The sequence below is a fragment of the Chelonus insularis genome, unplaced genomic scaffold (genome assembly GCF_013357705.1).
Source record: "Chelonus insularis isolate UGA/USDA-ARS -01 unplaced genomic scaffold, ASM1335770v1 contig_24_pilon, whole genome shotgun sequence".
Taxonomy (NCBI): domain Eukaryota; kingdom Metazoa; phylum Arthropoda; class Insecta; order Hymenoptera; family Braconidae; genus Chelonus; species Chelonus insularis.
The window spans coordinates 1150392-1162989 of NW_023276446.1; the positions used below are offsets into that span (position 1 = coordinate 1150392).

The window sequence follows — 12598 nt, forward strand, 5'->3', positions numbered from 1 at the left end:
TTATTATCAACCATATTTTTTCAAGTAATCAATTTTATTTCTTTCAATAAATTTTTTACTAATATTTTCAACTGTTTTTTTAGTTTTAAATAAAAAAAAAATCTATATTGTTAGCCCTAGTAAATTAAGAGCTCGGTAAATTCGACTTTACAACTGCAACAACTCGCTTGTTGTTTCGTCTGGTGATTCATGGTTATTGCTAGAATTTTGTTCTCGTCAGGATGTGTGTAAAATAAAAAAATAAAATTACTCAAATTTGCTAGACATATTGATTTAAAAGCGAGTAAAAACTGATTGCTAAAAATTGCCACAGTCGAAAAAAAAATATTAAAAGACATACAATGGACAATTCAATGATTGACTCATACGTTTTTTTTTATTTCGGAAGTTGCTATGAGAATATTTCTCATTCAATTGAAATACTTGGCTGCTATTCAAAAACTAATTCTTTCTTGTTTTACTTCTAAGCTATTTGTTTTTTTTTTAAGCCAATTTCATTCAATTTCCACTTTTGTTTTTTATTCTTTTGCTGCAGTTTCCAATGATAGTCTTTAAGGAAATGCGGAAAATTACCGTGATAAAAAATAAATAAGTTCACAAGGTAATATTAATGATGTTATATGAATAAAAGGCAAATAATTGAGAACTAGATGTAAAGAGAAAAAATAGGTCATGTCACGTTATATTATACAATGGTTAAATTATTCTACTTAAAATGTTCGCCTACGTGGAAAATAGGTATTATATAGACAAATCAATTACTCAGTTTCATTTATTAATTAAGTAATTACCACAGCGTCAACTGAATTATGCAAGTTTTTCCATATTAATTGTGCTAACTGGCAAGGTCTTGTACTGTATAAAATACTTCTATACAAAATGTTATTTTTATTACAAATCTTAATGAAATGAATGTATCGCTAAAAATAATAGATGATTAAATGACGATTTCGTTCAATAATGCTGTTGTGTAAAATAAGATAAAAATAAATCAACTAAGATTACAATGTTCGGACTTCCAATAAAAACAACACTTATTTTTAATTTTAGACCCGTAAAGTAATTGGAACTCGTTAAAAATGTAGTAATGTATATGGTTCTTTTACATTGCTTGGCACTGATTTAGCTTAGTGAAGGAAAAACCTCACAATACTTTGCCAGGTCACCAATCTTGATACTTTTTTTTTACATGCTTAAAAGAATATCAATTACCAATGCAACATGAAATACGTTTTCTTTAGGTAATTGTAATTAAGGTTTATTTTTCGTTACTTCAACAGCCAAGTAATTTTAAGAATTAATTGAGGAAGTTACTATTTTCCGATTTATTCTGGACAATTTCGGAATTAATTAATGTATTCTTAATCATCCAAGATGATTCATTTCATTTTTATTATTAAATTTTAATTTTTTCTTTATTTAATTGGATTTGTTTATCAATTAATATCTATTAATAATGAAATAATAGACTAATTAATTTGAAAAAGAAATATTCAATGATAAGCTGAGCACGAATACATTGTTCAGTATATCTGAGTTAAGTAAACTTTTGCATGAATAATGGATAGTTGTGACTCTTGCATTATATCCTGATAGTAAACTTTGGACTGCACCATTTTCTAAAACTTAGAACTATGCAATATAACGATGAGTTCGAATGCTGATTTTTATCAAACCTATATACAATGAAAAATGGTATGTAGCTGTTCATTACATATCACAGTTTTACTATTTCCATCCACTTTTGTTACCTTATGAATTTTTCTCTGCTGTAATATTCAGCAATAAAATTTTATACGTGATAAGAAACCATTTTTTATAACGAAAATTAATTTTATAACTTTAATAAATAAAATCTCTGACATTTATTGACGGAATGTATAATTAATGATTAAGATTATATTTTCTGAATTTATAACAGTTATTAAAGGGCGAAAAGAAAAATAGGTTACACTAGAATAATTCCTGCTAAGATTCTGAATAATAAATTCAATGATTTTATTAACAGTTCAGCTGTATTGTCATCAATTTTTTATGATATAAAAAATTCTTTGTAGATGTTTGTCAACGATTTTGTGTTTCAATATTAGATAAAAAAAATTTCTCGTCTAAAGGTTATTTTTTAACATGATAATGAATTTTTTTAACAATAATTAATAAATTGAGAGAATATTTATATAATGAAGCATACAATTGATGACTTGAATTAAATTTCTAGCGCAATTAATTATAATAATAAATTAAAATATTCAAGAACTGTTCATTGTAGGTATGATTTAATATTAAGAAAGTCATATTTTAGTTATAAAAGTAAAAATTTTCTATGTAAAAGATTTGTAAACCAGTTGTTGGAATGGTTAAATTAATATAAATATTACGGATTAAATGAAGAGAAAATGGAGATTGATGTTATAATTTTTTATGACTGAAATTTCAGTCGATTGTCCTCTTGTTGTTGGCTTGCTCTGTTAAATAAAACTGGCACGCATTAACCATTCGATACGTCTGTGTCGCCGTTATTCCAGTATCGATAGGTACATTTTATGATAGCAACGAACAACACACCAGTGATGGCTGATGCGTTTCCAATAGTCCGATGCATTCCACTGAGCAAGAGATGCTCTCGTTCAAGTAACGACCTCGTCGATCGACACGACTCAACGAAGTGGAATAACGGATTATATTATTCTTCATTCTTCTTTTGTAAGATATAAAAGTATAGACTATAGCAGGTGGAATGAGCAAGTCGACGAGATGCTGAGACTTTCTATGATGAGAAGAAGTTACTTCAGGTATTTTAATAGTAGTACTACCTTGAAGACGTCGTCATAATAAATGAATGACATCCATATTTTCCGGTGGAATTTTTCATCGTTTTCTCTACCTTCAGATTATTTGAGATTGAATTACTTCCGGTTTCCTTGAGTTTCTTAATTAAAAATTTCTTAACAGGTATATCAAATAAATATTGATAAAGCTAATCAGACTTTATTTTATACATTTATCATAGAAATTGTAATTCATCATCAAACTCACCTTATAAGATCCAAGATTGTTGATAACACAAGGTAGATTAGCATCCCTTCCAATTGCAACTGTCACATTAGGAATAGGCTCAGCAAACATTGGTCCCTCCGTCAATGCTAAAAAAGACAAAACAGAAAATAAGTTAATCATTTTTGCATTTTAAAAATATTACAAAAAAGTTTACTTCCTCAAGCTCCGTGAACAATATCAATCGTTATAAAAGATAAATACATATTTACATAAATTTACATAGAAGATGGTGAGTTAAGGAGTAAATAAAGCCTTAGATGCAACGTTAGCACAAACACCATAGGATATAGCTAAGCCGAAGGTGGATATCGTGGTACATCCATTTCCCTGTCAATTTCATGAGAGAATAAAGAGCTTCTCATCCCTAAAACTTATCTAAGCCATACCCACTATATAGCTGCATAGTTTCTCCAACCAAAATTGACTCTATACAACAGTGGAGCGGTTCGTATATATGATACTGTCACTCTCATTCGAGGAAGGAATCTCAAAGGAACCCTTCTGAATGCTTCATAAAATTATTCCTTCATCTTTCTTTTTAATGACACCCAATCATAATTTAGCTTTAATTCATTGTTGGAGGAACTAAGGTTTTGTTAAACTGTTCAGTCATGTTCTGTTTCAGTTGCCAATCAATTCTACCTGCATATTCACACCACTGGAGTAGGAATAATTGAAGGGACTATTTAATCACAACTTAGAGTTAATCGTAACCAAAGAGCAATCAAGCATGGTACTTCGATATGCTGACGACTGCGACTGAGCTTTGCATTGGACATCATATTATCTCAACAAGACTCTGTTCTCGCGATTGTTCGAGAGTAAACGAAGAGCTCTGTTGAGATGCTCACTTAAACAGAAGTTCGGAATTAAAGCCAATTAACACAATAACTTTAACTTGTCTAATTTTCAATGTAATGTTAATAATATATTTATCAAGTTTGAAAATGGAAGATCGGTTTTGAAAAAATATTTGATGGTTAAATTAAATATGTGAGAAGATTATAAAATAGGTAAGTGAATTTTTGGAGATAAGATAATAATTATAATGTGTGTACAATATTTTATGTCACCAGATGATGAGTTTATTTTTAGAGACATCGACTATTAGAAGTTCTAACTGCCTTACTGAGTAACATTTTATCTGTTTTATATTTTTTATGGATTCATACAAGAAGCAAAAAAATACAGTTTAAGAATCAACTCAATCGTAAAAAGAGATTAGAGTATTCTAGATTCTGCTTCAATCGAAATTTATTGGATAGCGGAAATAATTTGTAAAAAACAAAGTAAGGATTCTTAAGTTCAATGCTTTAAGATACTTTTTCTATTTTTTCTTCCTCATCGTTCTCCTTCTATTTATGTTTTAGTATCTTGGATTAAATTGTAGCAATATTTTTGTTCGTATTTTTAAAGACAAAATAATTTCTGTACAGTACATCTTACGTCAAAAAAATTTGAAAATAACATAAGTTTAAAAAGATAAGCCAAACGTTATGATAAATGAAATATACTTGAGGTTCACACTTTATCGTCATTATTAACTTAACCTGACTCATATCTGCCTTGTACTTTTATTTAAACTGTTTAAAACTAACTAATATTTATTTTCTTATATGTATCAAATTCGAAAATAGAAGACATTTTAACTGATATCATATTTTTTTCTAATATTTTTTCAAATTTTTATTACTTCTTATCAATAAATATCAATATATTGAAATTAGCCTTGAAGTTTATAATTCGAAACGAATTCAATTATGGATCTGAATCAATACAGTGATCCAAGATTAAATAATTTTATAATATTTTCATACTGACAGTTTTTGAATAATAATTTTTCTATGAATCACCTGCGATGATTATCTCACGGTAATTATCTTAATATAACGAGTGCTATGAGGCAATTTATATATGTATGTGTACATGTATATATTACACAACAATTCCACATGGAATAACAACACAGATGCGCATAGTTTCTGACACATGGCATGGAGATCTCTCTCTCTCTCTCACTATACTACTGGGTCTTGTGTTAACTCCCAACTGGACTAGATTAGAGTTATTAATCTGTGCAACTAACAAATTGTTGAGAATGAAGAAACATTCATAAAATACAGATGAATGTGTCTGTCCTTAGTTGAGACCCAGTTAACAATTCTTAGTTTTAATGTACGATAATTGGAAAATAATAATAGAAATTTCTCAAGGTCTCTTTTTTAAACGTTGCTTTTTTTTCAACCGCACCTCACATTTTTATTATTTTAAATTGAAATATATAAATATTAAAATAAGAAATATTTCTACTGATTCGATGAAACTTGAAACTTCAGGTCATTGGATCCAATCAATTTCAATTGCGTTTAATCAAGTGTTAAGTATTAAAATATAAAATCGAGTAGATATACATATATGATAAATTTGCAAAAACAAAAGTGCAAATTAAAGTAGAAATCTGCGCGCGTCATTTTAGAATTCGTTTGTGATTCAAATCGAGGGCGCCACTTCGCGAATAATGGATCAATATTGTAGCGTTCACCTAGTCAGTTTGTTGTTGGCTGTTGCTCATGTGTAGTCGTTTCACATGATATTTTTCTCATGCAAATCATAAACAAGTGATTGAAAAAAATAAAATTGTTTTCCATTACATGAATATATTATTTAAGTTTTATAAAATAAAATAAAAGATTATATTTATATTAAAAAAAAAAAAAAGAATGTTAATAGAAAAGAAAATGTGGATAAAGTAATTAGAAAAGTGGGGAGAAGAATAACAAATCGTCATGCCAATACCGCCATACTATACTATATTCATACTATACCAAAACCTAAAGCTTCTAGTGCTAGTAGTCGAGCTAAAGATACACCTCATTCATCTAGCGTCCTCGCAATTGTTACTTTCACTTGGGAACAGCGCAATTATTTTGTAAACAAACAAATTTTATATGTGTAAAAGATATATCCAACAGTACTTATATTATTTCTAAAAAATAGTTGACTTATTTTTAAATGGAATTGTTTTGATTGAAGTGTTAAGTGAAATTAAAGAATATTAAACAAATGATTTCACAAAATGCAACTATGCAATCGAATAAAAAGATTTTGGCTGCTAATGAGCCTTTTTGCAATTGGTAGTCTCTATTTATTATCAATTTACTTTGATTTAAATTCAGAATCATGGAGATCAGGAAGATTGTTCTTCGGAATAGACAACAAAACACCTCTACCTCAAGGTCTCAACGACTCAACAAAATTAGTATTATTTTGGAATACAATGTTTGGAGATGAAACATTCTATTTCGGACGTGGTGATGTTTTTGAAAACTGTCCAAATATACCTAAAGGCAGTTGTTATGCAACTCACAATCGATATGCAGCGAATGTTGAAAATTTTGATGCAATTTTATTTCATGGTAATGAATTGGATATAGGAGATTTACCAAAAAAACGACGGCCTCACCAACGATATATTTTTACAAACTTGGAAAGTCCCGTCAATCGTCCATTACCTTATCCTTTTTTTGAGAATTATTTTAACCTTACAATGACTTATAGACTTGATAGCGATATTGTTTGGCCTTATTCTCTAATTCGAGAGAAAGCAACGGGCGAAATTCTCTGGCCACTGCATCAGACTACTGTTGGGAAGACGAGCAGTGCAACAGGTGAATAAGACTTTAACATAAGCCTCGAGCTTACTTATATGCAACATACATGCCGATTAAATGCTTATTAATTCTCGTAAGATGCTGTTGATTAATTCAAGTTTTAATTGATTCAAAAATCATTAGATCATCACTACAAGCCTTCTACTTATTGATATTTCAAGTACATTTATTGGAACAATGCCCGAAAGATATAATAAATGGCTTGTAGATACGCCTCTGCCAGACAACATGTGTACATTACGTTTACACGTCGTCTGGCGGTCTTTCAGAGGCTTCTTGTGTACAATCAAAATATAGAATTATGCCAACTAAATTCACTACGCAGTTCTAATGACGTCCGTTCATTTTTTATGCAAATACTAAATACTATCTAACTATGTCGAATTCATTTATAAAATTAAAAACTTTTATCTTACTTGAATCTCATCAATCTAAAAGACATAAACAAGAATTTAAAAATCATTATATTGATATTAGAGATGTATATCACCTTTCTATTCTGAGAAAATATTGATCAGTTGTAGATAAATATCTTTAGTAATTCGTATGATTGCATAATCGTTTAGTTACTATGTGTAATAAAAATTCTTTTTATAATATACATATAACCTCATTTTCCTTTTGTAGAAAATTAAATTTTCCAAGTCACTACTTTTAATCATTTTTCTTTAACCTAAAGAAGGAAGTTGGCAATTAAAGATATACCACTACATGGATGAAGCATTTTTACTAATGAATAATAAATTTGTCTATAGGAAATACAATGAAGGCAATACCGTCATCGAATGTTACGCAATTAATAAGGAAGAAAAAAAAAACCGCTGTATGGTTTGTGAGCAACTGTAATTCAATGAGTGGTCGTGAAAAGTATGTTGATGAATTAGAAAAATATATAGATGTTGATATATATGGTTTTTGTGGACAAAAATCTTGTAAAAGGGATCAAGATTGCTTCAAGACTGTTATTGAGCCCAACTACTTCTTCTACTTGTCTTTCGAAAATAGCCTCTGTCAAGATTATGTTACGGAAAAACTTTATAATGCACTCAAGTAATTATCTTATATTTAATATTTTTTTGATGCTATAGTAATTATAAAAATAATTTTTTATTAATATTACACTATACGATTTAAATTGTTAATGAACAAATGGGTGAGTCACGTACACAATTTAAACCGCACATGATAGTCTATTCCCAGAGATCCGGTCTAGAAAACACGCAACTATTACGTGTAGCTGTTGACCTCACTTATTGTTTAGTTCCAGGTCACAACACAACACTTGTATTACTTCAGTTAGATCTTGAACCTTTCGTAGTACAATAACTTCCTTCCTCCACTTTCACCTTTTATAAAAAATTAATTATTTTCTGTGAAATAAATAAATGATACTTTTTGTACAGGCATTACGTTGTTCCAGTAGTATATGGAGGTGCTAATTATAGTCTATTTGCGCCTCCAGACTCTTATATAAATACAATGGATTTTGAAAGTCCACTACTCTTGGCTAAGTACTTGAAGAAGTTGACCAAAGAACCAAAAGAGTATGCCAAATATTTTGAGTGGAAGCACCAATATGAAGCTCCATCTTCTCCTCTCAAATTCACCATTTGCCAATTGTGTCGCTATCTTTTAGAAGACCATAAACCAAAAACATATGATCCATTATCCAGTTGGTACAAATATAATAAATGCCCTTTACAAGAAAAGTTAAATTTCCTGCCATATTTGACCAAATCAGCCTTAAACTAACTTATAATGTAATCAAAGTAATTTTTTTCATTATTTTCATAATTTTATAAAAATCTTTCAGCTAAAATTACTGATGCTCATGTTAGTTACAGCAGTATTACAAGAATGTTTGATTCATTATATGAAATATTTCTATTTGGCTCCAAAAATATACAAAACATTTATTTTTATACAAGTCAATCAGTCCTTCCATGTACTGTAAATAATAAAACCGATGGACATCAGAACATCAAAAATAAAAAATTAATCATCACAAATCCATGAATAATCTTCATCTCTTATCAATTTGTAAATTTTACTTTTTGTTGCCATTAAAAGTTGAATCATTAATGGAGTCTTAATTTTCTAATAAAATATTTCTATTTTTAAAATGAGTAATGTAATATTGCCGATGCTTAAACAGCTTCATCTTTGTTTTATAATGATACGCTTCCCAAAATAATTCAACACTCGTTTCCTTTTTTCATAATATATCCATTATAACAATAATCAAGCAAATAAAGATTACGATATTTTAAAATTTATTAAAAAATATTACAATACTTTGCAGTTTTTTGTTTCTTACGTAATATTAGAAAACTTCAAATTTAATCTTTTTCTCTTATCTAATATTTTTCTTCTATTAGTGAACTAAGTTAGCTACGATACAAAACAAATATTATCTTTCGGTTAAATTTGCACATTCAATCACTGCTTTATTTACTATATTTACTGGATAATTGTCAATGTTGCTTTTAGTAAATTTTCTCAACAATTTCTGAAAGTTATTTATAATGCTACTGAATCGTGTTGAATATTTTAAATATTCCTTCACAGCATCAAGAAAAGGAATGAGAGTGCAACTATTTTGACAAGTAGATCTTTTAGCTCAATTTCACGTAGCTCGTTGATAAGATATTGCATCGCGATACCGTGAATTGAGTAGAGGATAAAATTCGTTCAGTTTATCAGCAATAACTTGAAAGTTTTTCATATCTTGCCAATAATTTTTCGCTGAGTGTAAGAATAGTTGGCTGAGTATTCGTATTGCCGTATGGTCTGTATAAGGGTTTGAACGAAAGTAGGATAAAAGAAGCGAGTCGTAGAGCCCCTGAGAAATTTATCTGACAGATAAAAATGTCTCTTAGAGAGTTTATACAGTGCGGAAGCAGGAAGAGATTTCAATAAAACCAACCTTTTTTTTCCTCCACTCTTTTTTCAAATTTTCTTCTGTTCATTCTCTCCTGCTCTCCGTGCCTCGACGCGATTCTGGAAAATGGATAAAACGACGAAGCCAAAGCATTAAACGGGTCAGCGAATCTCAAAGTCATGGGAAAAGCTTTTCTTTTCTGGTATGCGTGACGCCTCTATGATCATCATTTTGTGTTTTCTACTGTGTACAATCTTGTAAAAGTAATAATTCCATTTTTGTACAAGATTTTATAGCACTATTATTTACTGTTCAGTGCTCATTTCTTTCAATATTCTATCAACCTTTGCTCTATCATCATTTTACACGTTAACTTTTTCATTTCCAAACTTTTTACGACAATCTTTATAGCTGTAACTAAATTTTTATATTCCATTTAATGAAACAATAAAATAGTATCATTATCTTAATCGGTTCTTTGATGTGTCATGAATTCATACCAAATGATTATTAATCCAATACACAATGTTTTGTAGATTTATTGGAATAATAAAAATAAAAGAAATTTTTTTGTTGATTTAGTCATTTAGAAAAGAGTAGTTATTATTGAGAATGACCTGTTGGTATTCAACATCGATAATAACTCGACTGATCTGAAGCTTAATTAATGAAATGTTTCCAAAATATGGAAAGTTAGTGAATGTTATAGTTTATAATGAAGTGAAAAGATTAAACAATTCATAAACTAAAGCAACAACGATCGATTGAAATGAAATAGGCTAACATAATTTATATAGAACTCAACTCAACAGCATCAACAATTAATAACCTTCACTCGAGAGTCTAACAACCTCATCTATAAATTTACGTACACCAAAGCTTGTCGAGTGTCTCGAAAACCAATATTCTCTGGCTTGTTCTAATTTACTCTGGACACTGTTCATGCTGTGTTCACATTAATAACTATGCTTGCAACATAGTTATTTCAGACTGATAAGCAAATAATGAATGAGATGGTTAGAAGGTAGCACCTGCGAAGGAACCTGATAGTCCCTGAAGGCACGTGCCCAACTAGGAAGCTGGTGTAGCTTTGCTAGCACTTTGACCTGCGATTTATAGGGCGTTAAACTAACGCAAGACTGAACAACCTCTTCAGCTATCGGTCGTTCCGCACTGCCAACCACTGTGGTCAGCCTACAGTTCAATGTGAATCAACGATCCAATGCAATTTCATTCCCTTTCTATTTCCTCTGGCATTAATGCTTCAGTATACAACCCATATCAATATACACTCCAAGTACTTTTGCCAGTAAATGGCATATTTTCATTGTGCTAATTTATTGGTAGTTGGTACGGCGTGAAAAGCGAATAGTAATGGCATCAATTGCCAAAACTATACCCCACTGACTAAACTACCGACTATTTATGTCTCTAATGTTGTAGCTGGACAAGTTACAGGGCTGGTCGTGTGGTCAGGGTGATACACGTTCTTGTAGGGAGACATAGACCCAAGAGATGAGTGTGAGAGGAATGTTTCAGACTCCATTACTTGAATTGGATTGGGAATAAGTTACTCCCTAAGCATCTTTACTCTCGTATTTTGGACAAACACTTTGGACTTATCCTGATCCAGAACTATGGATCCGTGAGTCGGTAAACTTAAATATTACCTTGTATATTAAGTTCCATTTTTACCAAAGTCAATCTTTACTTAAGATAAATTTATGTACCCTGTTCATACATTTTATTAAATCCATGTTTTTCAATTTTCTGTATTAAACTTGGCTTATACTGTTTGCTCAATATTTAACGATTGATTCAAGTTTTCAAGATTTTATTTTTTTCACTAGCATATGTCAATGAAGATTAATGGCATCAGACGTGTCAAAATATATGTCATCAAGTATCGTTTAAAGTTGGATATTGAATTATAGAAATGTAGATTAAAATGCATAAAATAATGTCTTTTATTTAGAGCATTTAAGGTGTAAATGGAGTGTAATAAAGAGAAGAAAGTTGTAATCCACAGAGTTATGGAATCTAATAAGTTCTTTCTTCTTTTTCATTGCTCGAGCAGGTGGAAAATCGATAAAGGAAGCATCTGCCACCGATCAAGTTCTAGTGTAGCTTTTGCCCACTCGATGCTCCAGCAAGTAAGCGTCATCCTTGCGGACTTCCAGTCTATTCACGGCAACTTCCGACAGCTGCATCCAATAGCCAAGTGTGGATACGACTGGACACTGTCCTTGAGTGATTTTGCGGAAACAAACCAAGCACTATATTCCCTTCAATGCAGCCTGCTTAGCTTTATCCGATCGATCTACTCGGACTTTCAGATTCAGGTCTCGATCGAGTGTTGGATCATCCCCCACTCAAGCTTTTAGTTTATTTTTAGTTCCATGTTCTAGTGTCTCTTTTCCAGCTGTTCAATCCTGAATTTTTCTCTAGAACACTTTGGATAGAAACTTGTGCTTTTTTTCATCTGTCTATTAGAATAACATGAGTTTACTTTAATAATTTAACTCATAAAAAGTCAATATATATGAGAGACAGTCAAGTTTTGAATGAAACTGATGACAATAAATATCAAATCAAGTTTGTTCATTGGGGAATCAACTTTGATTAAAACTTATCTGATACTGCACGTAAATTTACTCAATTCATCTGGGAATAAACGACAAGTTTGAATTGTCAAAATAAATCACATCAAAGCACAGTCTTTATGTTATTGTAAATACACCAAATTTGATTTTGTTTTTTTTTTTTTCATGGTATATAAAAGAAAAATGTTGGATACTTAGTAAAAGCAAAACTTTATTATAAAACAAAATGTATAGGAGATTGTAAATAACTCAAACACCTATTATCGACTCAAGACTTTTTGATTTGAATAAGTGGGCCGTTAAAAAAAAAATCATAACTTGTATAAATAGTATCTGATACGACTGAAAGTAGTATGCATACATATTACATTTTATTTAACCACCCA

General features: G+C 30.2%; 2 protein-coding genes across 11 annotated transcripts in view; one reads left to right on the forward strand and one right to left on the reverse strand.

The window, feature by feature from the left end:
• LOC118064703 (lachesin-like) overlaps window positions 1-12598 on the reverse strand; it is a 98707-nt gene that overhangs the window by 24026 nt on the left and 62083 nt on the right. For 7 of the 8 annotated variants that reach the window (XM_035079492.1, XM_035079491.1, XM_035079493.1 and 4 more), the window contains one exon: window positions 3037-3143. In XM_035079492.1, coding sequence (XP_034935383.1) covers window positions 3037-3143 — 107 coding nt within the window. Of the gene's footprint in view, window positions 1-3036; window positions 3144-3699; window positions 3799-12598 lie in introns of those variants that run through there. The other variant, XM_035079498.1, reaches the window with a different exon arrangement.
• Window positions 5625-8968, forward strand: LOC118064704 (alpha-(1,3)-fucosyltransferase C-like). 3 transcript variants are annotated; one of them, XM_035079501.1, is made up of 4 exons: window positions 5625-6725; window positions 7484-7778; window positions 8132-8497; window positions 8567-8968. In XM_035079501.1, the coding sequence occupies exons 1-3, from the start codon at window positions 6134-6136 to the stop codon at window positions 8478-8480; spliced, it is 1236 nt and encodes a 411-aa protein (XP_034935392.1). In that variant the 5' UTR covers window positions 5625-6133; the 3' UTR covers window positions 8481-8497; window positions 8567-8968. The 3 variants fall into 3 exon arrangements, with proteins under 3 accessions (XP_034935392.1, XP_034935391.1, XP_034935390.1); XM_035079500.1 differs by having other exon boundaries at window positions 8132-8488; XM_035079499.1 differs by having other exon boundaries at window positions 8132-8968.